The sequence below is a fragment of the Mus caroli genome, chromosome 7 (genome assembly GCF_900094665.2).
Source record: "Mus caroli chromosome 7, CAROLI_EIJ_v1.1, whole genome shotgun sequence".
NCBI lineage: Eukaryota > Metazoa > Chordata > Mammalia > Rodentia > Muridae > Mus > Mus caroli.
In genome coordinates this window covers 134,944,292-134,969,662 of record NC_034576.1, presented here as the reverse complement: position 1 = coordinate 134,969,662, position 25,371 = coordinate 134,944,292, and the positions used below count along the sequence as shown (strand labels likewise).

Below are 25,371 nucleotides of genomic sequence, written 5' to 3'. Positions count from 1 at the left end.
CAGAGGTCAAGGACCTTTGTAAGGTTCTTGGTTTATTATACGACAAATGTCCCAGCCAATAAGCCCTTTGGTCTGGTGTTTCTGTGCACATGTGATGCTGTTTCTTGTAAAGAGAAGAAAGTATGGTTGCATTGGTTGCATGCATTTTGCATTGCCCTGCAGATGGATTCTGTGATGTCTAGGTTGAGTTGGAGACCTGACCTCAGTGATGGAAGAGCTATAGTGGCCTTTCACCCTCAGTGCCTTGCAGGGCCACATGAGGTTGTCCTCACCCTCCTTCTGTGTCCAGTGGCTTCTTCTTTAATTTCAAGGCATTTCCCATAGCTGAGACTGTGAGTGCAGTGGGGGGGCCTGTGAGGTTGGACGATGCCACACGCATCGTTTGCAGCTTCAGAGCCAGGCTTGTTCATGCTGGGGGAAACGGAGGCCCAGTGACTCTGAATGCTCTCTTAGGGAAGAGAATGGGAAATAAAGAAGCACAGTTGTTTTCTTTTCAGTACATGCTATAGCGTGGAGAAAAGCTAGATGTCTCTTTTGATACTGCTACCCAAAGGACATCAAACAGGGAAATCACCTGGGTAACACCCTTCTGTGGCCTACCCACACATCACCATTGGTGATTAATGGCTTTTCTCCTCCACCGCCACCGTCCCGTGGTGGAAAAACCTACTGGACTTCTGCACCCTGGAACAGGTCCACAATTGAGCTGCTTTCTTTTATGATGGGAATCTATTATGAATGTCCAACCTTTACCTCAAACTTAGCCCCAACAGAGCCAGACCAGGAAACTGTCCTGAAGATGGTGGGCCTCCATTTTAAGGCTTTTCTGTGAGGCTTCTCTGGCCTTCCAGTATAATAAAGCTGACTCTAGTGGGTCTGGAGATGTGGGAGTGAACGCGCCTAGTGTAGGAACAACAGCTCCATGCCCTGCATCTTCTGCCTGCTGCTCAGCTTCCTTGACTCAGGAGAGCCGTGCCCCATGTCACAGCATGTCTTACCAGGACTTTCATTCACCACACGTGGTTTCAGGGGCTTGTTCTCATAGACTTGCAAAGAGTGTCTAGCATGTGCTAGACACTTAGTATAGACCAGAATGAAAGGGACCCTGTCTTACCCACAAGGAACATTGTGTCTAGTGGAGGAGAAAGAGCCCGGGACAGTAAATTCTGTGTGCCAAGATTAGGGAGGCCATGGAGCCATGGAGCAGCACACTCCATTTCCCCATTCCTTGATCTTTCCCTCTGGCAAAGTCTTAGCTGCTCTAGGTAGGAGGTCCTTCCACCTTCTGTCCCATTCATTCCAGCAGCAGTTGGAGCCGGAGGTCTCGGTAGCCAGAGGCCTTCCTACTTCCCTGTGAGTTGGAGCAGATAGCTCCCATCAGCTCTCCAGCCCACTGACCCCGTGAATGGAGTAGTTTATGGGCTCGTCTTGTGCAGTCACTGTGGCTTACTGGGAGTTGCACCCTAGGCGGAGAGATTTCATCTTGGGTGTGCCTGCTTTTCAATAGCAGGGAAGAGAACACCCGGAGGGGCTGGCCAGACTTTTCAAGAGAGTTTTTGGCCCTTCCAGGGCTGGACAATGCCGAGCATAGATAAAATATCAATGATCATAATCACCACCCCAGCCCCAGCTCCCGAAGACAAAGGCTCTGTGACTCAGGGTTTTCCCTCCTAACCCCAGGCCCAGGGCCCTAGCTGGGAACCGGTATGGGGAGTTTCCTAGGCACTCTGAAGAAGGGCCCAGCAAGTGCATCAGGGCTGGCTCGGAGGGCAGCCCTGGGATGCTGCTGCTTCCAAGAATGCCGTCCTTCCTGGCCAAAACTACCCAGGCGCCCACTTAGAGTCCACCAGAGTAGCTTCAGATTTTCCTAACAATGGATGCTTTGCTTTATTTTTTAAAGTACCTCATTCTTGTGATTGTGAACTGGATACCAGACCCTTCCCTATCCTTGTGCCCCACTTCTATTTGGGAACATGATACAAAGTATTTTTATACTTTTCTAAAGTGAGGGAGAGAAAAGATCTGGGTTAGGTGTGGATGGAAGAAGAAAGACACAGAACAAAACAAAGCTAACCCTGCCCACCTGCTCGGTACCCGCCTGAAGGTTCCTTCTTAGGGTGCCAGGCCAGCTCCTCCGAGCAGATAACAGGGTTCCAATGTCACCTCCAGATCTTTCCCGCCCACCTCTGTGCTGAGGCAGAATTTCCAGTGAGGCATATACTCATGAAGAGTTGAGTGGCAGCTCCCAGCCTGCTTTCTGGGCTGAGAGCAGCGCCCTTCCTTACATCTACTTCTGGTGTGTTCAGGAAGTGTGGGAGGGTTGTCCTCCTGGGTGCAGTGAAGCAGGGGCTGCATGTGACATCCAGCCTGAGCCTGGGACCCTCTAAGAGATGCTTGCTTCATGCTTGCTTCATGCTTGCTTGTGGTCACATGTGCTGCTGCCACCATCTTCTTCCTCCTCTTCCTCTTTTTTCTTCTTTCTGATAAAACAGGGCAACTGGGGTGAATACAGGCCCACTCATTACCTTTGGCTAATTGCAGCCGTTAAATGAGCCCTATTTCATCAGGATTGTAGACACCACACATTTCATCTTTCTCACCACTCAGGCCAGGAGATTAGAAATCACATAAAATGTGAGAAAGTGAGAGCAACACCAGTTATTCCCAAAAGGCCACTAGGAAGAATCGTGTAAATACACGTCAGTGGACAGGGAACAAAACAATTCATATGCTTTAAAAAGAAAAAAAAAAGGGATGGAAACCCATAATTACTTCAGGAGTTATGGTAATAAATTATTTATTAATGTAAATTATTTCACAGACAAGGAACATAGAGGAAACTTGAGCAGAAGGATCATACATTATGTATAAAAAGGAATTGTAAAAACATTAGAGCGGCCGACTTGTGCGCTCGGCTTCAGGTTTGTCAGCATTTTAATTATAAGCCCCACTTTCAGTGTTTAATTACTCGGCTGTTAACGTCTACTCTGTACATAAAAGGGTTGTTCCCCGGGGCACTCTCTGAATGGAGCTCCTCAGGAAAACAGTTGGCTGTGTTGAGCTGCACAGGGCTAAGAGATTTCACGTTGAGATTCAGCAGGCTTTGGGTTCTTAACTCAACCTCAGTTGATCACTGAAAGTGGCCCGTGGTTACACCTGTGTGGAGAAGCTGGCATTCGGGGCTAGACAGTTTCCATGGCAGTCAGATGACCAAAACAAAATTAAAACCACCACCAGCAATCCCGGCATTACACAGCCCAGGTTTATGTGTGATTGTGATCCCCGAGCCAGGACCTCCTAGAAGAGATTGCTTATGGACTAATACAGGCTAGTATGTGATTTGTTTCCAGTGAAAAATACATCCACATACAAGTACATGTGTCTGCTTAAAAAAAAAAAAAAAAAAAACCTTTACAGTTTGAATTGATCCTTGTTGTGGTTACATATGTATGTGATTTTTAAAATCCATACAGGATGCTTTTCAGTTCATGTTCCTTTTATTGGTTCCAGACATTGTGTGTGGAATGAAGTACAGAATGGAAGTAGTGGAGTTGGCTCATGACAAGCTGTCTGTGAGCCTCCTGGGCTGTCCTCTCACGAAGGTGAGGGAGCGGGAGCAGGCTGCCATGGTACTATAGGCCAGGAGATGGCTACTGCACTATCTTTGGGTGTTGGCTTCTCAGTGGAGAAGGATAGGCAGTGAGCAAGTCGGGAACATCCTGTCCTAGTCGCAAGAGTATGGCTGTAGGGCCGCAGAGCATGCTCACGTCTGCTGTTTGCCAACTGGGTGTGCCCCGAGGACACATGGCACTGCTCTGAAGCCCAGTTTTACCAGTGGGCAGGGATGCTGTGACGGCCCAGGATATAAACAGTTGCTTAGAGAGCATGCTCGTGTTCTCTCACCTTCAACAGGGCCCCCAGTGTGGAGGTAACACATCTATTGACAGCTTTCTAAAGGGCTGTCCTCGCTGCCAGTCCCCTTATCTAATACAGACGCAGCTAACCTTGGTGTGTGTGTGTATAGTTTAGAGATCTGTCTGTCTCATGTGCTCTGCATGTGCCCCAAACATGAGGGGATCAATAAAATAGCCAAACTGGCCTTTCCAGCCCCTTGGAACTTTGCTGCTATGGAGAATACTAGTTTCCCTGACATTTGTACGTACTCCTGGGATCTTGGGGGTAGAGCTGAAGGCTCTTGTCAAGGTTGAAAGGGTTGCCAAGACTCCACACCACCTTGTACAAATGAAGAAACAGAGGCCTGTGCCTTCAATGTTCAGGGCAGTGCAGTTTTAAAATCTTAGTGGTCCCACCAGCCCTTGCCCTTTTTTTTTTTTTCTTTTTTTTTTCAAGACTATAGGCTTGCCAAAAGCAGTGAAAGCTGCAAGCTGCTATTTGCAGTCCCCGCCCTACTAATGAGGCAAAGGCCCTGGTAGCCATTACACCCTTATCTTTGTCCCTTCTTTTAGAGCCTAGCAGGTCAGCCTTCCTGTTTTTGCAGATCAGACTGAGTGGAGTATCTACCATCAGCCCTCCTAACCCCCTTGTCTGTGTGAAATGAACTTGGTGTTTTGTATGACTGTCCTTAAGACATGGCGGGGCCAAAGGCTAAAGCGGAGAAGTCTAGGAGCCTGTCTTCCTGACTCAGCTTCTAGTAAGTTTCCATTCTGGTGACAGCCTCTACACTTCATTAAAAGCAGATGAGAGAGCCAAATGTGATGACTGTAATTCCATCATCTGAGAGGCTCAGAGAGGAGGATTACAGCAAGTTCAAATCCAGGCTGGGTTTCATAGTGAGTTTCAAGTCAGCCTGAGCTCTCTGGTTTTTTTAAAAAATAAAATAATCAACTAACCAGATAAGACCTTGTGGGAAGGCTCAAGTTATTGCCTAGCTTGTCCATTGATGTTCTTGTCAACAGATCAGTTTAGCAAAGCTGCCTTTAGTCTCACACTTAAAGGGCTGGTGAGCTTCTGCTCTAAACAGATGGTCTTTGCAGCCCTGGGGCCAAGTTAGCACACCACAGCCTTGGGGGTGGGGGAGCCAATACATAACTACACCTCACTGTCAGCACAAGTAGACAGGTATGAAATCCAGGAATGAGTCAGCCACAGGTCTGGCTGGTGGCTTTGCTTCCTGGGGTTTTGAAGGCTGCAAGAATCAGATCTTTCGAGTCTGTATGTAACTACTTATCTAGAAACCTCATTGTGTTATGACTGTATACCACTTTAAAAGAATATCAAAAACACAGCACTGAGACCTCCAGGGCTGTAACACTCCTCTATCTTTTGAACATAAGAAGTCTTATAGTCCCTCAAGAATCTGGGCCCCTGGGAATTTCCCAGTCTAAGTGCAGAAATGGAAACAAGAACATTTGAGGTCAAATTCTATTTGTGTTCCTCCAAGTGCTTTTCGTTCTTAAAACTCAAAATCTGCATACCCAGCAGCCTCTCCTCTCTGTGGTCAGGGCAGCAGGACTGGCTCCTATAAAATGTTAATCTGGTGTACGTGTCAAAGAGTAGACAAAGAGTAGACGGTCAGAAACTTAAGGCTCAGTCCTTGAGCCTCAGCTTTGGAAGGGATTTTGATCATGTGGTTTACTTGTGGGAGAGCTGGGCCCATGGTATATTTATGCCTGTGTGGTTCATCCTCCTATCCATAGGTAAAGTGATGTGCTGACCCCCTCCCCCACACACACACATATATTTGTTCACACACATTCTCACTGTTGTATAAAGTTCACACTTGTGAACTGGGTGCACTGGGAACATTTAGGAGCATTTTATGGCACAATAGGAATGGCATAATATAGGCCATGTGCCATTTGAGATGGAAGCTCAGGGAGTTCCCACCTGGCCTGTGAAACATAGATTTTTTAAGGACTTGAAAAGCAAAGAGATTGTTTTCTGTAAGTTCCCTGTCCTCTATTTGCCCAAAGCAGAAGCAAAATAAACCCACCAGCTTCAGTCTTAAGAATCAATTTTGTGGCAACCAAGATTCTGCATCTCTACTGCCTACCTCCAAGTTCCACCTCCTCCCCTCCAGCAGGCAATCCCGGAACCATACCTTGGAAAATCTCTAGTACAGAAAATACCGTTCCCTCTTTAGCCTGAGTCCACCCACAGATATTGGTCCCCAGGTACAGAAAGCAGATCCCCAACACAAACATGTTTTTCAGTGTTGTTCTTTCAGAGTTACACTGATGGCTGCCACCCCTGAGAGATTGCTCTGGGCACTTTGCTGGGCCCGTGTCTTCTCTCAGCAGTTGAGAGAGATTAGGAAATGGGGGGAACTATGATTCAAACCAAGGGTCTTGCCCTTTCTCACTCTATCAAGTGACTGTTGCTCCTCTGAGTCTGTGGCCTTTGTCACTTTGGAAAGAGTTCCAGTTGTTTACGAAGAAGTGATAATGTTGAGTGGCAGGGCGGGGCACTTGCTGTCTTCTGCTCACAACTCCTTGTGCTCTACGAAGTTGGGGCTTCACAGATAGGGCAGTTTGCCATTACAAATTAGCTTCTGTTCCTGTTCTTTTGTGTGGGGATCTGACCCGAGGACTTGCTTTCAGGGCCTTCCGTGAAGGGTGGGAACACAAGAGCTAAACATAGCACTGGTTGTCTTTACTTGTTTGCATTTGTACTTTTCAACGAGACAAGCTTGGAAACCGTTAGAATCTGTGCTGCAGACAACACAAGTGGCCACATGGATGCTATCGATACGCACCTTTGGCAAACTAGCCTTCATTTACCTCTATCTAGTTGCCTGCCTGCTTCATACAGAGCCAATCCAAGGCCCAGAGTAGGTGGAGGGTTTGGGGCCTAGCCCAGATTGAATCTGCGTGTATTGATGATAGTAAAAAGAACTAACTGGTGAACACCCACAGCCACTTCTACAGTTTTTGTCTTCATTTCGTCACCCACTTTTCCTTCACGTCCTCCCATCCCCTGCCAGGTAGGTCTGCTGTGTGGCACACTCCATGAAGGATCATGGAAAGCTGTCGTGGGTTGTACTTGAGAACTGGCAGCCCAGCAGAATGAACAGCAAGTGTAGACCTCCATACAAAGGATCAGTCTCTTCCTAGTAGATGGCTTTTCCCCATTTGACCTGGACACATTCTGTCCCGTGTCCCAGGCTTCCAAGCACCAGCTGTGGTACCATGTTGGTCCTTCAGTGCTCAGTGGATAGGCCGGTTGTTCCCTTCCTCAGCCTACCACACCCCTGAGCTCTGGGGTGTTTTCAGTGTCAGTTGCAGTGACTTCCTGGAAATCCACAGGAGAGAACCCAGAGGAAGATGAGTTTAGGCCCTGGTTCCAGAGTGGCTCCTTCCCAGAACTAAGGCAGAGCACAGCACCATTCATTCGCTCAGCAGCACAGTTCTCACATACTAATAAACTTTCCTCACAGGAAATGTACAGACAAGAAAAACAAAACTAAGAAAGCACAAATTAACCGGCCATCTCACAGTCAGTCATTAACATTTTGGTCTGTTGCTTTTTGTTTCATGTATAGCACATTATGTATTGACTAAATAGGAATCGTGGGGCTCTATACACAGCTTCTTTAGCAGTTTATCTCCAGCATTTCCCTGGGCCATTAGCCAGTCCTCGACACTACACGGTTGCGTGATCTGTTAAACCAGCCACCTACTATAGGACATTTTAATTATAACTTTATTATACAATTTGCTGTCATTTGTTATCATTTTGATTTGTTTTCCACTTTTTTTAAGATTTACTTATTTTATAGTAAGTAGGAGTAGGAGAGCATCGGATCCCATTACAGATGTTTGTGAGCCACCGTGAGTGGTTGCTGGGAGTTGGACTAGGGACCTCTGGAAGATCAGTCAGTGCTCTTAGCTGCTGAGCCAGCTCTCCAGCACTCCACTTTTTTTTTTTTGGATGGCTTTTCTCCTTCTATAATATGTAGTCATGACTCAGTCTGTGTTGAATTGTATTTCTTCTCATTCTATAACCCAGGCTGACCATGCATTCAAGGTGATCCTTCTGCCTCAGCTTCTTGGGATTAAGCTGGGTTTATGCCACCGTGCCCAGTTTAGTTTATATTTCCTCTGTTTTGAATTTATTATTTTGGTTCACTGAGCTATTGCCAAATTAAAACTACTTCACAGAATGGTAAACATTGAGCAGGGGAGATGTGTCAGTGGGTCAAGCACTTACTGTGCAAGCCTGATGACCTTAACTCAGATCCAAGAACCTACAAAAGAGCCAGACAGAGCCCAGCAGTGGTGGCGCACACCTTCCATCCCAGCACTAGAGAGGCAGAGGTAGGCGACTCTGAGTTTGAGGTCTACAGATGCCCCCGCCCCCGCCCCACCCCATATACTTGTGGGAAGGGAGAATACTCAAGAGGAAGAGAATACTGGAAGGAATGTTTTCCACAATTACTGAAGACACACGTATCTGAACAATGTACAGAGCTTGCGAAGAGCTATGTGGGGGTCAGGTAAAGGTTATATATATGTGGAAGCGATTTATCAAATTCACCTAGAAGACTAGGTATTAGAGCCGCCTCTACCCTCAGGGTCAGGAGGATTCTAAGTTGGAGTCTTTGGGTGTTCACCTACACTCCTGCTTCATTCCCGGCGGGCCTGCTAAACGTCAGCAAACCCTTCTTCTGCCTCTCCAGCTCCGAAGGAGAGTTTCTCCCTGTTTCCTCCGCCCAGGCTTGCGGCTCCTCAGGTCATCTGTCCCATGACTTAGCAGAGTGTCTGGGTAGAAGAAACTTTATACTAAGCCTTGGTTTGGCTTCCTCTGGCTCCTGGGCACCCTCTTTGGTGGCATTACTCACCCTCTTGACCTAATGGACTAGGTCCTGTTTGGGTGACACTCGGTGCATGCTGTGTCTCAGTGGCCTTTGAGAAGTGACCTTTGTAAGCCAGGTGTGGTCATGGTGGCTCATGTCAAATTCCATGACTTGGGACACCGAGACAGGAGATTTGCCACAGGCCAGGGCCTTATACTACAGAGTAGCACGTTGTCTGGAAGGAAGAGGACTGAGTGGTGCTGTGGAGCAGGTTTCATAGCTCTCGTTACCGGGAGTGTGCGTCACCTGGGGATAGAGCCATCTTTTGAAACATCTACATTTTCCCTGTATAATAAGTATCTTGAAGCCGGGTCACTGTCAGACTGGCCTGGTTTTTTACTGTGCCATACAGCTGTATTGCACTAGGTGGTGTGCCGTGTGGATATTACGGTCCAAGAAGGATGCCCAGTGAGTGGTCTGAATTGCTCTGGGTGTCAGTGGGACCTTTAAATCACTTAGTTCGAGCCATTTTCAGCTTTATTTCAGGTCCACTGCCCGCCTGACTCAAGCAGTCACATTTGCCAACTAAGACAATGTATTCAGATTAGCAGAGACAGGGCCGAGAGGACGGCAGATGCGTCTCGTCTTTGCGGTTTTTGTAGATTTGAGTACAGGAACTTTCGTCTCCTAACGTTCCCAGAGCGCCCGAGACTAGAGTGGTAAAACAATCATTTGTTCTTAAGATTTTACTGAAATAAAAGTTCAAGTTCAGATCTTGCATTCCACAGTTGGGCTAGCCCGTGGACTCATGCATTCAAACAGGGTTGCCTGACCTTACATCACGCTGTCTGTGGCCTAAATGTTACTCTTACCCGTTTCACCTGCTTTACATATCCTCAGTTTCATCAAGAAATCAAATGAATATAAAAAAAAAAGCGCTGTGATTGGCAGTTGTTGACAGTGCTGATATTGTTGAACATTTTGCTCCAAGGCAAACAAACCCCAGCCCCATTGTGACTGTGACCATCTGAAGTGGCCAAGGCTTAGTGTTGCTCATGGTCTTCTGTCTTCTGTGCTAACTTGCACAGCTCCCCTGACTCAGCCACCAACTGGCGCAGAGCTCAGGACACGTTACCATCATGGGAGACAGCATGGGGTGTTGGGAGGGAAGCTGGATCAGGAACTCCAGGGACAGGCAGGTCTGGATTTGGGATGCTGGGAAGGAAGCTGCATCAAGGACCGCAGGCATGGGTCTGGATCCCTGGCTTGTGCTGCCACCTCGGCACCTTGGGCCTTCCTCCTCTCTGGGCCTCGGTTTTCATCTATAAAGTAAGATTGAGCTGGCTGACTTATGAGGACCTTTCCGGTGCCAAGTGCTGCACTGCAAACAGGCTGTTCACAAAGGAACAGGGTTCTGTTGTGAAGGCCTCTCAGATCCTATTTTCTCTTTGTATTTATGCACCAGAAAATGACAGATGGCGAGACCTGGATAGAAAATGCCCTCTTCAGATTGACCAGCCAAGCGCCAGCATCTGGGAATGTCTGCCTGAAAAGTGTCAGGATGGCTCCCTGTGGCACCAGGAGGCAGTGACTGCCTGTGCAGTGACCAGCCTAATCAAAGACCTCAACATAAATGACCACAATGGGAACCCCTCAGCTCCTCCCAGCAAACGCCAGTGCCGGTCACTATCCTTCTCTGATGAGATGTCCAGTTGCCGGACGTCATGGCGGCCCTTGGGGTCCAAAGTCTGGACTCCGGTGGAGAAGAGACGATGCTACAGCGGAGGCAGCGTCCAGCGCTACTCCAATGGCGTCAGCCCCATGCAGCGGAGCTCTAGCTTCAGCCTCCCTGCCAGGGCCAATGGGCTCTCTTCACCTTGCCACCAGTCGAGCCTGCACCATCGCTTTGGGGGGCAACCCTGCCAAGGAGCACCAGGCTCAGCCCCCTGTGGACAGGCGGGCGATAGCTGGAGCCCAGACCCACACCCAGTGGGAGGGGGCCGGCTGGACCTGCAGCGGTCCCTCTCTTGCTCACATGAGCAGTTTTCCTTCCCAGAATACTGTCCCCCCTCAGCCAACAGCACACCTGCCTCAACGCCAGAGCTGGCAAGACGCTCCAGTGGGCTTGCCCGCAGCCGCTCTCAGCCGTGCGTCCTTAATGACAAGAAAATCGGTGTGAAACGGCGGCGTCCAGACGAAGTGCAGGAGCAAAGACCTTCTTTAGACCTTGCCAAGATGGCACAGGTAAGTGCCCCAGTGGCCTAGAATAGGCTCCAGAAACACCTCACTGTTTCTGGGATTCTGGTCCTGGTCCAGCCGCGTAAGTGCACAGTGACTTTCAGACATGTTTAGGGAGTCAGTTCCCTAAGGAAAAAAAAATTCAAAGGTTTCGTTTCTGTTCTTTTAAGTTTTAAGTACCCGGTTTTCTCCATTTAAAAGGAGGCATGTTCTTTCCCTGTTAAGCTCATTGCTAGTGGAACAAGAGCAGACAGATGGTGAGAGGCAGGCATTGGCTAGGAGTCCTGTGTGACCAAACGCTAATTAAGCCTCTTCTAGTCCTTTGCTGGTACCTCCTCTCCTGGAACCCACACACCAGTGTTCAGTATCACTCGGATTATGCTGATCCCTAGATCAGAGCCATGGGTAATGACGTTAGGGAAGGTGGGAACTGTCAAACAGTTAGACCACTCAGAAATTATTAGTCTGCAACTGTTAGCACTGGTTGTGGGAGGAGCCTCTCCCACGTACTCCTGATCCTCTGTGTTGTCCTCTTTGTCTTGGAGCCCAGCATTGTGCCAGCACTTCTCTTGGATATTGATCAGAGGAGGATGGGCTTGGAGTTAGAAGCCATCAGCAGGACAGTTGTCAAAGCCTGAGGACTGGCTACATTTGGTGCCTGCTATAGAGGTCATAGGATGTGACCAGGATGGTAAGGTCTATGCTGTATGTGACATTGGTCCTTGTGACCATTAACTCTAGGATGGGTGGCTCTGGTGGGAAAAACATGGCACTACCAACTCTGTGCCTACCTGGAAGAGCCTCTTGCTCAGTGCCATGGCGTGAGTATCAGTTTTGGGTGTTATGTATAAAAGCATTGATTACTGTTTGGTTTGAGGACGTGAAGATCGGTTTGCTAGTGAGGGAGTGTTCTCTGGAGAGTTGGTCAAGCTCTTCAGACCATGGGCAGACCCAAGGCAGGCAGGCAGGCAGGCAGGCTCATAGTGCCTGTTCTGTACCAGGCAGGTATAACCAGCAAGCAGTCTTCAGTTCCTTTACTACACAGGCGTGCACACACGCATGCACATGCACGCACATGCACAGGTGCGTATACACAAACACAAACGCACACACACTTCTGCAGTGGAGCCGTCTACTTACAACGAAGATATCTCCATGCATGGGGTTACCCTCTGTCCCTTTAATTCTCTAAGCCTGTCAGTCCCCCACTGAAGACAGGGTGCAAGTATCTGCATCTCAGGTGGCCTCAGAGCCCAGTCCATGTCCAGGACAACTGGAGACAAGTGGTGATGTGCTTTTGCCACCCCTGCGCCCACTGGTCAACTTGGGACAGAGTTCTGCCCCTTTCCACGTCCAGGTTCCATGACTTCTGTCTTGGCTCCATGAGAGTCTCTTCCTTCTTCCTGTGTGGGAGATCTTTCTGGCTTACTCACTGGACTGTAGCTGAACACATATGTTGGATACCAAGAAGAAGTTTCTATCTCCAGATAGACTGAAATAGATTGAAGGGGGACAGCATTGGGTGACTTCTGAAGGAGACACAGAACCCTAAGTGCTGGGTGTGATACATACATAGCCTCAGTTGACTTTTAATGCCAAGCCTGTTTTCTTAGTGAGCAAGCTGGAGAGGTAATAAAAGCAGCTTACATGTGTTATGAGATCTCACTAGCCACAAGCTGGAATAACAGTACTGCATTGCTGGAGACATTTTCTGGCCTCACGTATGTAGACACTGTTTAAAAATATATTGCTCGGTGGGGTTGTGACCAAATGTATGGCTTGCCTCATCGGTTCCAGGCAGGCCTCCAAGATCCAGAAAGGTGTGCTGGAGCCTGAGAAGACCACCCTGGTTCTGCCTGCCACCTTGGCTGTCTGCTTGACGGTGTAGGTGGGACAAAGCACAGGGAGAGGAGAGAATTGCCCTGGGAATGCGCACTCTTTGCATCAGAGGTTAGGTTAGGCCCTGAGGATGGAGTTTGTGGATCCTGGTTCATGTCCTACCACACATCTACCACTGACCAGCCCTCTCTCCATGGGGCTCTGTGGCTCTGCCTGCTTTGGCTCTCCATGCAGTAATATACAGTCTCAGTAGGCAGGCCTTACTTGCCAAGGGGCCTCATAACCACTGAGACAGTTTTCATGTGTCTGTAAACAGTCCTGGGTTAGGGGCCTAGAGAGATGGCTCAGTGGTTAAGTACATTTACTGTTCTTGTAGAGGACATACATGGGTTTGGCTCCCAGCACCCACATGGTGACTCAGAACTGCCTATAACTCCAGTTTCAAGGGGTCTTATGTTTCTCTTCTAGCCTCTAGGAGTATAAGGCATGCGTGTGATACGCGTATATACATCCAGGCAAAACACTCATACACATTTTTTAAAGAGTCCTGGACTCAGCCAGGATATTGTAGGGCCCTGAGTCTGGGTTCACAACAGGCAGGCATGTCACTGGTGTACAGAGACCCACACCTTACCAGAGGATGGTTGAAGCTGGTACTCTCTACATGCTGTGGCTTCGCTGGAGACTTTTAGCTGCCTAGAGGAGTACAATGTCTGCATATCTGGGAGGAAGAACTTGTAGGTGAGTTTTCATACCTGTAGGATAGGCTTGGTACAGCCCTTTCTTCCTTGAACTCCCTCCTTAACTCTCTCATAAGTCTTTGATCTTGGTTCGTATATTTGTTCCACTTTCATGTTCTTGTGAAGGAACCTCTTTGCGTGTGGCCTCTGAGACCAGGTGTATGAACACTTTAGATAAAGGTACAAAGTGCCATTTTGGTTAGACCTTTGGAGCAGCTGGGTGTTCTAATAAACCAACTCCCTTGAGGGGCCCACTGGGGCCAGGAACAGACCCTGAGGGTGGTGAACTTGTGGGGCTTCCCTTTGGCCTTTACACAGCTGGTGGGAGCCAGAGCTCTCTAACCTGCCAGTAGAAAAGGAGCCTGGTTAGGATGAGAGCTGAGAGCCAGATGGCAGGAGAGGGCAAAGAGCTCTAAGATCCAGACCATGAGGCCCTAGTCTTCATCGCCCCTTGGTTTAGCAGGAGCACATGCCATAGGCACAAGCTCTCTGATAGAAGTCCATGTTATATCAGGGCTTACCCATTGCCACCCTGTGAGGGTACTGAGGTTCTGGTGGTTTCTAGGCCTGCCAGACCCTCTCTGCATAAAGTAGTCACTTCTATATCCATATTTATGGGTGCTGACAAACCACGAGGTCTCCAGAAAAGAGGTTATGATGCTAGAGCCCTAGGCAGTTTGCTGAACATTACTGTGTAGTAGCTCCACAACCAACACAGGAGTGAGGCGGGGGGGGGGGGGGGGGCGCGTTGATAGCTGTGTTTTTTTCTTTTAAGTGGGTGAGTTTATTATATATAGTAAATCAAAATAAAAGAATAAATAGCCAGTAGCAGACAGACAGACAGAAGCAACAGATAGAAAATATCATCAAGTCAGAGAGGCAGATAACAGGAGTCCCTGTTCATCTTTCTGGATGAGCTTCAGGCTTCTTCCTATTGCCACTGCAGGCACCTTTATATCATGGGATAAAGGACGGTGACCTCTGTTGGAAATGGCTCACCTTATAGTTGTTCTAAAGGATATGATGTTTTTACTCTTGTGTTAGTTTGCACAATACAAACAAGCCGTCTTGAAGAACACACACTGAGACATACTTCCTTGGGTCTGAAAGTGGGGAGTAACCCCATTTCTTAGGACGTTTTTCAGTGAGCTCCAGCATATTACTGTTCATCAATAGAATATACGTTATAGTGTGCATGCATGCATTATGTGTATCTCTGTATCTTCCTGTGTATATATCTATCTATAGTTTTTGTATGAACATTCGTAAATCTATTCATACACACATGCACACGGCACCCGTGTTACCCGGTGTGTTGTTTTGTGAATGGTAAGTGCTGACAGACACAGTTCATATTGTACTTGCTAGGGCTAGAGAGGAGGTGTGAGCAGCTGCAGGGGCAGGTCTGAGACACACATGCTGAGGGTCCCCACAGGTACAGTCTCGCTATTGTAGACGCTGCTTTTCTTGCTTCCTCCTGTCCTAGTGCCCCTTTCTGTCTTAGCCCTACCACCCCTTGTTTGTTCATCCTCCTGCCTCAACCTCTTCTCTCGCAAATGGTAAGGAGGCAGTCCTCTGGCCACCAAGATGCCTGCTTAACTCCATGTTGAGAGCCATGGGTGGTGAGATGGTGCCAGAAGGGGATTTACCTCCCTCTACAGGGAGTCAGCCATATATGAGCATTCCCTTTCCATGTCCAACAAGCATCCTTGAAACCAGGGCTGAAATATCCCCAGAGACCACAGCTACCCCATCGCCTGCCATATCTCTGAGGCACAGCTGTCTTAGCCAGCAGCAGCGGCCCTTGTCCCTCTCCGCAGTGAAGGTGAAATTGCAGTAAAAAGTTGCTTCCCGATTGTCTTAGGTCATATTGTCTTAAAATCCCAGTTTTAAGATTGTGGCCAGAGTGCCTGGTGAGGCCGCAGTTGACACAGGTTGATTGTAGGTAGGAGACCCCGGAAGGGAAATGACACCTTCCTTCCCTGTATTTTTAGTTATGGCCTATGCTCTGTGATGTGAGCTGTGGCCCACAGGAGTCCGTAAGAACCAGTCCTGCCTGGGTCTGGTCTGGTGGGTCTCTCCTCCTGTGCTCTCCTCCTCAAGTCATCTTCTGAGGTCACTGTTGTCTGTGGTGCTCTGTAAAGCCACAGCCTCCTGCTGGCACCAGGCCAGTGGACAGCATTGAGGACAGGGCTGGTCTGAGCATTGAGAGCTGTTGAGCAGCCCAACTTTCCCTGACATTGATAGCAACTGCTTCATTTGAGACCTGGCCTGACCACCAACCATTGCTTGTGTCCCAGAAAGTCCCCAAGTTATGCAGTACCGTTCAGTCATGGATCATGTGTGTGAGCAAAGACTTCAGAAAAGCAACAATGAATAAGATTACTCATGAATGCCATGCCCCTGCCCCTGGGTGCTGTGTTTTTAACTCCAGGCTGGTCAGTTTGAAAGAGAAAACAAATTGTATTTTTCAACAGAGCTTCAAATAGAGGCAAGACATTCATAGGGAGGGCTCAGGATGCTGAAACAGAGGTTTGATTGATTACAGCTGCCCACACACTGCACCCTCAAGCTCCCCGAGGAGGCCCCAGAACAGGCAGCAACTGTTGTGTTAGCAGATGTTTGAGAAACTCATGAAAGCTGGCTGGGATGCTGTGGGGCAGGAAAGAGCAGGAGGTAGAAATAAGCATGCTGGCATATGGAAGGGGAGCCGCTGAGAGCTGGGGTCCTGCCCATGAGTTTAGAGAGCCTGGTGGAGTAGAGCCATAGGGCTTTGCTGGTTGGCGGGCTGCTGCTGCAGTCAGCAGGGGTCGTAACAGATGCTTAGAGATAACTCCTGGCTCTTTGCTGGGCAGAGTCACCCTTGGATGAAACTCCTTCCAGCCAGCCTTCTTTCCCTTTGCTCTGTGTACCAGTGGAGCTGCCTTTAACAGGGGACAGTGGAGTGGCTCTTCATGCTGCTGGACTTGGCAGTTGTGGGTCAGCCTTCCATTTGCTTGGCCAGATCCCTGGCTGTAGGCCTGGCTGGCCTAAGCCTTTGTGGTCTTCTCTTGTCTACTCTTGTCAGTGTCCAGTGCCTCACCTGTTACTTTGCCTATTGCCTTGGCCCCTCGTTGGCCTTGCTGATGAGGTGGGAGGCACTTCATTTTGACAGGGAGATGAATTTAGAGATGGGGCATCTACAACATAGAGTGCCGGCTGGTGTGAAGCTCTGGATTGTATTGGAACAAAAGAAGTGCTGGATGAAAGTGAAGACAAAACCCATCAATACATGGGATGGATGCTTCAGACGGTCTGGACCTCAGCAGAGAACCTGTGTTTTTGGGGTTTGTGAATGCTGAGCTGTGGCAGCTCTGGGCATTGTAACCTAACATGCCCTCGTCCGTGCCTTTAATAGCCATTGCTAACCAATCATGGCATCTGTTTAGGTAAACTCAGAAGAGGCCAGCTTGACAGCCTCTGCTGCCCATTCAGTACCATCTGTTTCTCCTGTGCTAGTTTGTCCCTCATTGGAGGATATGGCTATTAGCATGTAAGGGGCAGTTGGAGACTTGGCCAAAACCATATACTGAGTTGGAAACCCCAGGAAGGCTTAGGCCCCAGTGAATCCCTCTCCTATCACCTGGGCTTTGTCAGTGACTGATCCTTGTGGGATGTAATGTGAGCTTTGAAGTCAGGTAAGTCAGGGCCCTATCCCTATCCTGCCATTTCTGATCTGATCTGTACTCCCTTAGGCACACGCCTGGCTCCTCTATGTCTGTAAAGTGGAATTGCTCTTGCTTTTCTCAGGAGAATAGAAAGAAGCCATGCACTATGGACCTAGCACGTAGTTTTCAATTGAACACGGCTTTATAGAAAAAAAAGGCTAGGGAAATTTCATAGTGGTCAAGGTACATGCCGTGCAGAGCCCAGCACCCTTGGGAGGAGCTGAGTGTGGTCTTGTGCACACCTGACACTACAGCTGAGTTTGGGAAGAGAGTAGAGACTAGAGAATCACTGGACTGTGCTAGCTGCTAGCTAAGCTGAAAAAAAAAAAAATGAGGTGGAGGTCTGGGGAGATAGTCCATTGGTTGGTTAAGAAAACGTGTTCTTACAGAGGAGACCTGAGTTTGATTCCAGGCACACACATAGTGACTCAAAATTGTCTATATCTCAAGCTCTGGGGAATTCAATGCCCTCTTCTGACCTCCCTGGGCACTGTGCATGTATGTGATGCACAGACATACATATGAGCAAAACACTCATACTCATAAATAAATCAACCAAAAGAACATAAAAATAAAGATGGGATGGAAAGTGACAGAGGACGCTCGGTGCCTTTCTCTGGTCTGTATATTCACACATGCGTGCATGCCTCATACACATGAGTACACGCACATTTTAAGAAAAAGCAATTGCAAACAGAAGCAGCTGCAGCAGAAGAGCCTGCAGCTTTTCTCCTCCTGTGCTCAGGGGTCAGCTTTCCTGACATAGCCCCTCTGCAACTCTGGCCAGCCTGCTAGGCTTGTGCTGTTGGTAGGCCAAGTCCTGCCAGCTGTGCAGCAGGCTGGGGTTGGAGTGCTTGGCACATGGCCTTCCTTTTTCCTTAGAGAAAGATGTGTCCACGGGTACCATAGAGCCTTGGTGGGGGGATCTATGCTTCAGGAAAACCATCCACAGACACCTGGTTCCCTTCTTGTCCCCAGGTTATGTAATAAGCCAACTTCTGAAGGTCACTCAGATCACGGCCCAATGTTGACATAATAGGTTTGATCTCCTGGGGAAGAGAAAAAAAAAAAAAAAGGAATTCCCCATGGGAGCATGCCAGGGAGGCATTCACATGCCACTTGGTGATTTTCCATGCCTCACTTGAAAGGCAGTGGTGCTCTGGGGACTCCAGGATCCTTGGGAGTGAGTGCCTCTTCCTCCCTAGGACAGTTCCCTAGATGCAAGCCCCTGGAAACTTCCTTATCAAACTGGGAGCACCTTTGGCTTGCCAGACCTGCACGGTGTGGGCATAGTCTTGGCATCCCTGTCTTCTAGGGCCCACAGCCTCTAGGCAGAAGGGAAGCAGCCTTTCCTGCTGAGGTCTGAGCATTCCCCAGGGCAGCTCCGGGCTGGCCAGCGGAGGCCACTGTAGGAGAGGCCTGTGGGCCATGGTTACTAGTACATGGCTAGTTCACCTCCAAGGAGGAGGGGGCGCTAGAGCAGTAGTTCTCAACCTGTGGGTAGCGACCCCTTGGTGGTGGTGGTGGTGGGGCATTGTGTAGAACAGCCCTTTCACAGGGCATTACCATTCATTAACAGTAGCAAAATTACAGTTACAAAATTATCAGTGAAAATAATTTTACAGTTGGGAGTCACCACAACATGAGGAACTGTATTAAAGGGTCTCAGCATTAGGAAAGTCGAGTCCCACTAGTCTAGAGAAATCCCCATGTTATTCCTAGGTTGTTGAAGAAGTAATAGAGTGTATGAGCTGAACCAGTGAGGCAACAGAGGCTGGAGGGGGACAGGACCTGCTTCATGCTGAAACTCTTTATCTGGGGCAGCTAGGTCTTCATTGTGGGTAATTTATGTCACCTTTCTGTATCTTAGTATCCCTGTCTAGGGGGTAAGGTAGCACTAGGGAGGTAGGGGAAGGCAGATCCTTGGTCCCACTGGTCAGTCATCCTGGCTGAATTGATGAGCCTCAGATCCCAGAGAGAACCAGTCTCAAAAAAACAAAGTAGATTAGCTGGGTGCAGTGGTACAGGCAGACCTCTGTGTTCAAGACCAACCTGATCTACTTAGTGAGTTCTAGGATAGCCAGGGCTATGTAGAGAGACCCTGTCCACCCCCGACCCCCAAAGTAGATGGCTCTTGAGAAATGACATCCAAGGTTGATCTCTGGCCTCCACATACATGCTCTCACACATGTGTGTGCACATATACACACACATACAGGACATGTGGCTTTTATTCTTCACACAGGGTGGAAGTATTCAAGGATTTGAAACCCGGGAGCAATAGAAGCCCTGGAAACTTTTCTGGACTGTGATGAGCAGTATGACTGAGGGGGCTCGGGAAATGGAGGAGGCTAGTCAAGGTGCTGTTGGCAAGCTTGGCTGCCAACTAAAGCAGGGCGGGCAGTGGCATGCCCATTTGTGTAAAGGCTCCAGTAGCAGGCTAACGGTGAGACAACAGGACCCACCATAGTGCAACAATTGCTATTGGCCACCAGCTTCTCAGTGTAGACTGCACTGGGTAGAGTCAATCACCCTAGCTCGCCAACATCATCATTTATGTTTGAATAGTCTATTTAAAGCTTGCTGATTGTAAGTCCCTTTGATCTTATTTATCTGCTTACTTTGTCTGTTTCTTTGTTGTGCGTGTACAGTGTATGTGAGTGCAGGTATGCACACGCAGTAGCACACATGTAGAGGTCAGAAGACAACCTCCACCTTGTATGAAGTCAGGTCTCTGTTGTTTTTCCACTGTGTATGCCAGGCTGTCTGGCCTGTGAGCCCTTAGAGAGTCTCCTGTCCCCACACACATGCACATGTGCTTTGCACGGCTACATATATACACGACCTTGGGCTTTTTATTCTTCAGAATGCGTCTTCAAAAGCATAGTGAGTACAGAAACTCACACTGCGTTTATCTATTACGCGGATTGTGTTAGGTCCTCATGCTTGCACAGCAAGTGTTCCTACCCTCTCAGGGCCGTCTCCCCAGCCCACATGTTCCTTCTTGCTTGTTTCTTAGTACAGATGAAGCCTGGGGTGCACCAAGTGGCCCTAGAGCCACCTTGCTCCAGTCACTGCATGCCAGTGGTTTATCAGCCAGGCTGCCTTTTCCCTCTGGAGCCTCTGTACCTCTGCTAAAAGTGTGTTTGTCCTTGCCCATTAGCGCTGGTCGGGTTACCTATCCTGAGCTCCAAGCTCAGGGCTGGAGGAGGCCTGGACTGGCATACTGCCACAGGAAGATTCTTCCATGGTTTTGAATGTTTGTCATGCTGGATCTCATCTCAGCTGTGCCATATCTGGTCAATTTACAACAGCTGGGGCAGCATTTTCCTGAACAAAAGGGAGAGGGAAGGTCTGTGGTGTCCCATCCAAGTCTTCGCATAAGTCTGAGTAAGCCTCAGTGGACTTCAGCATTCAAGGAAGAAGACACTTGACAGATGTAGGAACGAGTTTGCCCTTTTTCAACTAGTTCCTGATCCCTCAACGGACATCAGAATAACACCTTCCCTAAAGGATCCCAGGCCCTTAGTAGCATGGTACTGATTGGCTAGGAAAGCCCTTAGCAAGAACCAGCAAAGGAGCCGGACTTGGTGGTGCATGCCTTTAATCCCAGCACTTGGGAGGCAGAGGCAGGCAGATTTCTGAGTTTGAGGCCAGCCTGGTCTACAAAGTGAGTTCCAGGACAGCCAGGGCTATACAGAGAAACCCTGTCTCAAAAAACCAAAACAAACAAACAAACAAAACAAAACCAGCAATGGAAACAGAGAGGCATCCTTGAGTTGGATGTGATTGTGATGGCCAAGTCTGGCCCAGGCTGAGCATGGCCATGCCATTCCCAAGACAGGTGGACTGCTGTTCTCTGGGGGCCCCCTGATCCGAGGCTCAGTGTCACACCTTTCAGGATGTGTCCCTCTGCCACCCCAAGCACTGCTGCATCGGCAGCCTCTCCCTGTTGATAGGTTATTCAGCTAGAAAATTCTGTGGTTTCAGCCATCTGGATTAGGTCTCTTCTGTGCAGTTTCCAGCTTCGGTGGAGAACTGAAGAAAACCAGTGCCACATAGGAGCTCGAGCTCTGCTGTACTTCCTTCCCCACAGGACTTGAGCTGACTTGGTTAAGTGTGGGTTAATTGCTCCTTCTGACCACAAGATTGACAGTGTCACCTTTGAAAGTTAGACTAGAACTCTTAGGTAGTCCTTTTGGGTGCAGGGAAGGGTGGCTTTTTTTTTTTTTTTTAAATCTCTTTTAGAAAACAAAACAACAACAACAACAATAAAAATGCTTGGTCCTACAATATAGTACAACTCAAGGCTTCCTTTGTAAGCAGTGAACTCACATCAGTGCATATCTCTAAAGGTCATTGAGCCCCCAGTCCTGGCCTGACACTGTACAAAGGCTACATCATGCATCTGCCTTTCATGGAGCAGGTGGGGAGGCAGCTGTCCCTTGCCAGAAGGTGGCATGGGAGTGTGGCATGCCTCTTGGATCAGCCAGAGCCTGGTCAGGACAAGCCATCCATTGGGTCCAAGATTGTCACTGAAAGTATGTGTAACTAGGATTTACAAGAACCAATATCTCAGAGAAGCAACTGCAGGAAGCTGCTCCCTACAGCCCTTCCGGAGGCTTAGCAGCCAAGCAGTCTGAAAGTTCCACAGCTGGCCAGACCTGAAGAGAGGGGAGGGAGGTGAGTACTCTGGAAGAGTAGCATGCTGAAGCAGCTGCTGAGAAAGGAGTAGACTGCCCTGGTAGGGGTCACATGTGTTTGGGTGACTGTACCAGCAGAGGAAAGAGTTAAGAGAGGCCAGCTCTCTCCCTCTAGCCTCCATTTGCCTGACAGTCTTCTGCTAAAGTCAGGGGCTGTGGGTGTCACTTCTTTCCTCCCCAGGTTAGGCACCAGATGCCTTTCCCCCACTGAGCCACCTCGCTAGATCTCAGCCTTTTTTTGGGCAGTGTTAGATCTGTCCTCCAGGGATATTGAGCACTCAGTAAGTTAGAGGAGCCTGGCAAGACCAGACAAATATTCTTGAACATGATGGGATCATTTTTGAAGAAATGTGGTGTTGAAAGAGTGGGTCATGGCTCCGAAGAGCAGGTAGAGCCCCAAGCCATGTCACAGAATCCCAGGAAGGGAACTAAGCCTCTGGACAAGCCTGCATTTGATTTGCTGCTGTGGGGCAGCTCTAGGAGTCCATTCAGAAAGGGTGTTCCTTGTATTTAAGTTGTCCCCTTTCCAAAGTGAAGAGGTAGTTTCTTGGGCAAGTAAGGTGTAAGTCTCATGAGATTCTTTCCCAGATCTCTGGGGACCTGGAACTGAAGCTGCAGCTGGAGACCATCACAGCTTCTATTTGGATTTGACCTCCTGTGAGTTCATTTTAGCCTCTTAGTATCCCTGTGAGGTGTTTCTTAGAAGAGGTGCTGGGGGCCCTGAGGTGTTCAATACCTTGCCCAAGCGATCTTGGAAACTTGGCCCGGAGCCTCCTAGATTGGGAGGAGGTGAGTTAAAGGTCTTTGCACACCCAGCAGGCTTGAGGCAGATAACTCTGTTTCTACAGAGGCCTTGGGTAGGAGCGAGGGAGATCTGGGGAAAAGGGGGAGTCTGGTAGGCCCTCTGGAAGAGTATAGATCCTAGAGCAGATTAAGAGCATAGCAAACCCTTGTCAGATGCCTGCAAGTGGCCATGGAAAGCTTCCAGCTCACAGTGGGAAGGCACTTCTCCCACCAGCGCCTGGCATTGCTCAGCCATTTGGTGGACATTTGGAATTTGGCCTCGACCCCAGGCCTGCCACATCAGAATCTGTATTTGAACTTGATCCCCCTACTTTTGAAAGAACTTGGGAGGTTTCTGTGGAAGATGACTCTGGTTTGGTTTTGGCACTATGCGGCCCATCTATGGGTTCTTCTGGTACCTAGGGCTGGGGGGGAGGGGGTCCCTGAGTTTGAGCCTTACCTGGTCAGCCTTACTATAGTGCCAACTCTGTCCTCTGTGGTTTGGGGCACCTCTCTGGTCACCCTCCTGCCACTGTCCTTTCTTCCCAGGAATGAGGGGACCTGGTTCATCTTGGGAACCTGTCACTGGAGCCTCAGGCACCACCCACTGCTACTCTGATCAGCATGTAAATGGCAAAGTGACACCTTCTCTTCTTCTCAGGCTTCCAGCAAGCACTTTGCAAATGTGTACCATCAGGGCCCTGCGGGGCGGGGATGAGGCTGCAGAAGGAATTAGCTCATCCTGCTTCAGAAGGAAGCTTTGCCATCCACAGTATGTCAGGCTAGCCCAGGTCAGCAGCACGGGAGAAGACAGGTGGAGACCAGGGCTTGTGCATGGCTTGTGGTCTTGGGGGCCATATTCACATGACATTCAGAGACGGGGATAGGGAACAGGTCCAGATGTGAGTCTTGCAACTACCCATGGATCCCTTCCCATTTCTCTGACCATTTTTCATTTGGTGTTTGTTAGTGTGGTCAGCGTTGGTGGTGTGATTACTTAGCCACGTCAGGAGATGCTCCTGAGCCGTGTGATAGATGTGAATATTTGTCTACTGCTTGTGCTCTGGAGGGCCTGTATCTATCTGTAACAGAAGTGATAGTAGTTTATTGAATACTTATTTTACATGAATGAATGAGCGAACAAACTAATGAAGTAAGGCAAAGGCCCAGTTTCTTAATGGATAAGTGAGCTGCTGCATCACTGATTCTCAGCAGCAAGGGTGGCACTTACCACTTGTCTTCGGGTTTCATTTCTGTGAAGAGACACCACGACCAAGACAACTCTTAAAAAGCAAAGTATTTAATTGGGACTGGCTTAACAGTTTCAGAGGTTCAGTTCATTATCATCATAGCAGGAAGCATGGCGGCCTGGAGGCAGACATGGTGCTGGAGAAGGAGATAAGAGTTCTACATCTCGATCTGAAGGCACCCAGAAGGAGGGTCTCATTCCATAGTGGGCAGATCCTGAGCATAGGATCCTCAAAGCCCACCCCTACAGTGACACACTTCCTCCAACAAGGCCACTCGGCCTAATAGTGCCACTCCCTGGGCCAAACCTATTCAAACCGCCACACCACTCCTAGGCATGGGCAACACAGGTGGTTGCATAGTGATGCCCTTAAGACAGCTCCTTGCTGTTTTACACAAGAGACTGGAGTTCAGGATCACTGCCATAGTCACAAGGCCAGAAGTTTCTCCAAGCTTGCACTTGTTACAGTCCCAATCACATGGCAAGGGTCAGGGTGCCAGAGCTTCCCTGGGGAGTGGGGGAACACAGCAGACTCCCAGTATGAAGACATCCAAGTAGCCAAGCTCGGGGATAGCCCCCCAGTCCAGGGATGGCAGCTTGGGAACTCACAGGTCATCAAGGCTGCATATTCTAGGCTCTGCTTGCTGTACCAGTGTTAGAGCTGTCTAGACATTCTGAGTGACACTCGTTACCATTTAGGATAAAGAGGGGCTAAAAGTGGGTTATTACTGAAATTTGAGACTTAAGTTTGAAGCAGTGACAGAGTGGGACACTGAAGGTAGTCATGATGAAGCCCAGCAGCCTCCAGAAGGGGCAGACACCTGAGAGAGTGGGTAGGAGAAATGAAGGGCTCCATCTGTCCCCACCCACACCTTCCCAGTCGTCCTATCCTGGAAGCCTAGAGAGACCTGACAGTGCAGGGCGAACCACAGGGACTGCTTCATCCCAGAGCAGACCCCCAGGAACACTCACAGTAGATGAAGCCGAGTGTTTTGGGCTCTGTAGTGGCCCCAGCACACCTCCTTCCAGTGCTTTTGAGAAGAGGGACTTAAAAAACATATTTGTGAGGCATGGCGACAGCCTTCAAAGACTCCCTTCCAGATGAAGAGCCGGATATGTAGTGAAGTTCTGTGTACACAACGCTACCTCTTGCTGTGTTTGGCACCTGTAGTTTTCCTGCTACTACAAGACTGAGTCCTGGCAAAGATGGGGCATCCACCAGGAGCCCACAGCCTGCAGAGCTTTAGTGCCCACTAAGGAGCCCCTGAGCTAGATAGCCCGGTGCCTCAGTTTCCTTGTTTAGAAAGACTACGTGGCAACTTCTCACCAAAAGCTGGTCTTTGAAAGGACCCAGGTC

The 25,371-nt window shown here is 49.0% G+C and overlaps 1 protein-coding gene across 2 annotated transcripts in view; it reads left to right on the top strand.

Annotated features, from left to right (window-relative positions):
* Nucleotides 1-25,371, top strand: part of Fam53b (family with sequence similarity 53 member B) — a 101,348-nt gene that overhangs the window by 43,532 nt on the left and 32,445 nt on the right. For both annotated transcript variants that reach the window (XM_029480196.1, XM_029480197.1), the window contains one exon: nucleotides 10,221-10,999. In XM_029480196.1, the coding sequence (XP_029336056.1) occupies nucleotides 10,221-10,999 (779 nt within the window). The remainder of the gene's footprint in view (nucleotides 1-10,220; nucleotides 11,000-25,371) is intronic.